Source organism: Salvelinus sp. IW2-2015, unplaced genomic scaffold (assembly GCF_002910315.2).
Source record: "Salvelinus sp. IW2-2015 unplaced genomic scaffold, ASM291031v2 Un_scaffold845, whole genome shotgun sequence".
Lineage (NCBI taxonomy): Eukaryota > Metazoa > Chordata > Actinopteri > Salmoniformes > Salmonidae > Salvelinus > Salvelinus sp. IW2-2015.
The window spans coordinates 444,424-449,173 of NW_019942627.1; the positions used below are offsets into that span (position 1 = coordinate 444,424).

At 48.4% G+C, this 4,750-nt stretch overlaps 2 protein-coding genes across 2 annotated transcripts in view; both read left to right on the forward strand.

Annotated features, from left to right (window-relative positions):
• The window catches only part of LOC139022519 (coiled-coil domain-containing protein 106-like), a 2,532-nt gene extending 958 nt beyond the window's left edge, over window positions 1-1,574 (forward strand). The window contains exon 3 of the transcript XR_011475260.1: window positions 1,174-1,574. The gene's annotated coding sequence lies outside the window, so the exon portion shown is untranslated. The remainder of the gene's footprint in view (window positions 1-1,173) is intronic.
• LOC112069010 (uncharacterized) overlaps window positions 1-4,488 on the forward strand; it is a 26,086-nt gene extending 21,598 nt beyond the window's left edge. Inside the window, 5 exon segments of the mRNA XM_070438361.1 lie at window positions 168-238; window positions 2,607-2,978; window positions 3,767-3,957; window positions 4,010-4,077; window positions 4,314-4,488. Coding sequence (XP_070294462.1) covers window positions 168-238; window positions 2,607-2,978; window positions 3,767-3,957; window positions 4,010-4,077; window positions 4,314-4,473 — 862 coding nt within the window. The 3' untranslated portion in view covers window positions 4,474-4,488.
• Window positions 4,489-4,750: the final 262 nt, after the last annotated feature.

Consider the following 4,750-nt stretch of genomic DNA (forward strand, 5'->3'; position numbering starts at 1 on the left):
TCGTACGAGACTTATAATCTCTTTAGATGACGCAGACGTGATGATGTGCTGCCAGCTTTATATTAAAGCGTAGTCCTAGCGAACTCTCCATTTTGGAGAATCCAATTTGAGTCCTGACATCTGTCAACGTAAACATTATTGGTGGTGTTTACTGCTATCTTATCTAGGTGTTCCACCCCTGCCGCGTGGGACGCGCAGGAGAAGGACGTGTCACTACACGCACCGCTGGCCGGCTGGCGTATGAGACGACACCGATCAGAGCCAAGATCAAACACCAGAAAACCAAGGAGACGCTGCCATATAGTCCAGCAAATAACACCGGACTGGCCGCGTCCATTGGGACGGGGACTGAGGGGCGTCCTGATGGCGGGGACTGAGGGGGGGACATTGGGCTGCCGATAGCATCAGCGCTGGGTTAAGAACGGCGGGAAGTTCAACATGTTAGAATCATCTGGCAAGATGAACAAAAACGCAGTATGTCCTAGTAGGTCAGAGAGACGGGACGGACGGACTTCCTGTATCAGACGGAGACGGACGAGGACGTTCCATTGAGTCAGAGGAGCGGACCGACGGCACTTCCTGTATTCAGAGGAACGCGGACCCGCCGGGACTGTCCGGTAGTCGACGGAGATGGGAGCGAACGACCGTGCCTGTAGTAGAGAGATGGGACCCGACGACGTTCTGTAGTCAAGGAACGGGAGAACGGACGTTCCTGATAGTCAGAGAGCATGGACCCGACGGACGTTCCTGTGTCGAGAGCTGGGACCGACGGAGTTCCTGTTGGTCAGAGGAGATACGGACCGACTTTCCTGTATCAGGGAGTACGGGACCGACGTTCGTGTAGTCAGAGGAGACGGCCACGAACGTTCTGTAGTCAGAAGGAGGATGGGACCGACGCACGTCCTGTAGTCAGAGAACGACGCGCACGGACATTCCCTTTGTCAGAGGAGACGGGACGACGGACTTCCTGTATCAGAGCAGATGGGACCGACGTTCACTGTAGCCAGAGGAGATGGGACCGACGTTCCGTACAGAAGGGATGGACCGACGTTCCTCCTAGTCAGCGAGAGATGGACGACTTCCGTAGTCAAGAGGATAACGACGTTCTGTGTCGAGGAGATGGCAACGGCGTCCTGTCGTCAGAGGAGACGGGACCGACGAACGTTCCTGTAGTCAGAGGAGATGGGACCGACGTTCCTGTAGTCAGAGGAGATGGGACCGACGGACGTTCCTGTAGTCAGAGGAGACGGGACCGACGAACGTTCCTGTAGTCAGAGGAGACGGGACCCGACGGACGTTCCTGTAGGTGCATCTTGTCCTCATGATAAGTCTGGCCCCAGATCTGTCAGTTTGTAATGTCTCGTCAAGTTGGCACAACCCACAGGCTAGTCCTATGATGCCCTGTGGTTGTCATGGGGATGTGATTGGGCACCGATGCCTTTTCAAAACAAGGGATCTGTCCTTTATGCTCCATTCCACGTCTGTCCACCCCAACCACCAATGATAACACACACACACACACTATGTAGGCTGCACACTTGACTGTCATTAAAAAACATTGTTGTACACACAAATGGTTGATTTTGTTGTTCATCATTACTGTAATGGTTGACTATGTGAAAAATGAATTCTGATTATTGGATGATGTATTAATGCTTAGATGTTAAAAAAAAAAAAAAATCTTTAGAAGAGAAACCTTTGGAAAAGACTATTCAAATAAGAATCTTATTTTAGTAGAAAAACCTCAGGAAAATACTTTTATTTTTAATTAATGTCGATCTTTTCACAATACTGACGTTTACAAATTATATTCTTGAAGTGTTTCTCGACTCCTGACCCTACTACACTGGGACTGTCACGGGGTAGTATGTCCGTGTAAGTATGTGCAAATGCGTAAGATCTTTCCAACTATTGATTATGAATGGTTATAACCTGGTATGAATGGCTATAACACTTCAGTAGTCTGAAACATCTTTTTATTTTTTAAACATTGGAACAGAGTTCTAGAAGCATGTGGACGTCTGCATCACTATGGCAACAGAACATCGTGTGTTCCAAAATGGCACCCTACATAGTGTACTGGTCAAAAGTAGTGCACTATTACGGGAATATTATGCAATTTGGGACGCACTTGATCAGTTAATCATCAGTTAATCATCATCGTTATTAAACGGGAGACTTCTTCAACAAGAAGAAACATTCGTTGTTGCACATGTAAAATGCACTGCAACTAACAGTTCTCAATTCTCTTTCCTCATGATTAAAGTCCCTTCTGTTCTGTGTAAGGTATGATACTGCAAGGCCTCAATACTACAACACTGCAGTATAAAATGCATTCATCCACAAGATTTGATCAACATTCTGATGAACTGCTTCCCTGAGTTTACTGTGTTCCAAATGACACCCTATTCCCTATATAGTGCACTACTTTAGACCAGAGCCCTATGGAACCCTATTCCCTATTATAGTGCACTACTTTAGACCAGAGCCCTATGGAACCCTATTCCCTATTATAGTACACTACTTTAGACCAGAGCCCTATGGAACCCTATTCCCTATATAGTGCACTATTTTGACCAGGGTAATATGGTGCCATTGATCACCAGAGGCTCTGTCTGGCTCATTTGTTTTGACAGAGATGGAGAGAGACAGGAGGAGGCTGAAGCAGCTGACCGGTTTGAGCAGAACGAGAAGCCGCAGCACCCAGACAGCTCTCCGTAACGTCAGAGACTTCCTGGTGTCCAAGTATCCATCAGCCTCCCCTGCACGTTATTTACAAAATCAAGAGAGACCCTTACTGTTTTGTACTGGCATCAGAGACCCTTACAGTTTTGTACTGGCATCAGAGACCCTTACTGTTTTGTACTGGCATCAGATACCCTTACTGTTTTGTACTGGCATCAGAGACCCTTACTGTTTTGTACTGGGCATCAGAGACCCTTATGTTTTGTACGGCATCAAGAGACCCTTACAGTTTTGTACTGGCATCAGATACCACTTACGTTTTGTACTGGCATCAAGAGACCTTACTGTTTTTGTACTGGCATCAGAGAACCGCTCTTACTGTTTTTGTACTGGGCATAAAGAGAACCCTTAACTGGTTTTGTTGATGAGCAGTCGAGAGACCCTTACGTTGAGCTGATCGGTAGACTCTGTTTTGTACTGGCATCAGAGACCCTTACTGTTTTGTATACTGGCATCAGAGGACACCTACTAGGTTGTTTTGTACATGGCATCAGATACTTAGTTACTAGAGCCACTTACTGTTTTTGTAGCTGGGCATCAGACAGACCCGTTAACTGGTTTTGTACATGGCATCAAGAGACCCTTACTGTTTTGTACTGTGCATCAGAGACCGCTTACAGTTTTGTACTGGCATCAATACCACTTCACTGTGTTTGTACTGCATTCAGAGACCCTTAACTGCTTTTGTACTGAGCATCAGAAGACCTTACTGTTTTTCCTGGCATAGAACCTCTGTTTTGTCTGCATCAGAGACCCTTAACAGTTCTTGTACTGCATCAGAGACCCTTACTGGTTTTGTACTGACATTTATTTAAATGAGAAATGTGACTTATGTTCTCTTTGTATCTAATATAGATCTTTACTGTGTAATGATGCTGTAATGTTTACGAGTAGTGCTCTACAATTCTTCTCTGGACTAATGCGCGACAGGCTAGCTAGTTCCCTCTGGAAAAATGTTTTTTTTATTCTGCCCAGCCGGTGGACTCCTGCATGAACCCAACAGCATGGCCTCCTCCTTCAGGGACGCCAGGTAGGAGGAGGGCTCGAGCATTGAACCAACAGACTGGCCTCCTCCTTCAGGGACGCCAGGTTAGGAGGAGGGCTCGGAGCATCGAACCAACAGACTGCGCTCCTCCTTCAGGGACGCCAGGTAGGAGGAGGGTTCGGAGCATGAACCCAACCAGCCTGGCCTCCTCCTTTCAGGGACGCCAGGTAGGAGGCCGGCTGGGCATGAACCCAACAGAACTGGCCTCCTCCTTCACAGGGACGCCAGGTGAAGGACGGCTCGGAGTATGACCCAAACAGCCTGGCCTCCTCCTTCAGGGACGCCAGGTAGAAGGACGGCTGGGAGCATGAAGCCAACAGCCCTGGCCTCCTCCTTCAGGGACGCGCCAGGTAGAAGGACGGCTCGGGAGCATGAAGCCAACAGCCTGGCCCTCTCCTTTCAGGGACGCCAGGTAGAAGGACGGCTGGGAGCATAAAGCCAACAGCCTGGCCTCCTCCTTCAGGGACGCCAGGTAGAAGGACGGCTCGGAGCATGAAGCCAACAGCCTGGCCTCCTCCTTCAGGGACGACAGGCAGAAGGACGGCTCGGAGCATGAAGCCAACAGCCTGGCCTCCTCCTCCAGGGACGCCAGGTAGAAGGACGGCTCGGAGCATGAAGCCAACAGCCTGCTCAACTACCAGTGCGGTCTGGAGCGCTACCTGAAGGAGCAGCATTACAGCTAATCAAAATCAAATGTTATTTGTCACCAAATGACTTTACCATGAAATGCTTATGTATGAGCCCTTTCCCAAACAAGGCAGTTATTAACAAAATAATAACGAGGCTTTATACAGGCCATAGACGGGTCATAGACGGGTCATAGACAGGCCATAGACGGGTTATAGACAGGCCATAGACGGGTTATAGACAGGCCATAGACAGGTCATATACAGGCTATGTACAGGTTATATACAGGCCATAGACAAGCTATAGACAGGCTATACACAAGGAGTACCGGTA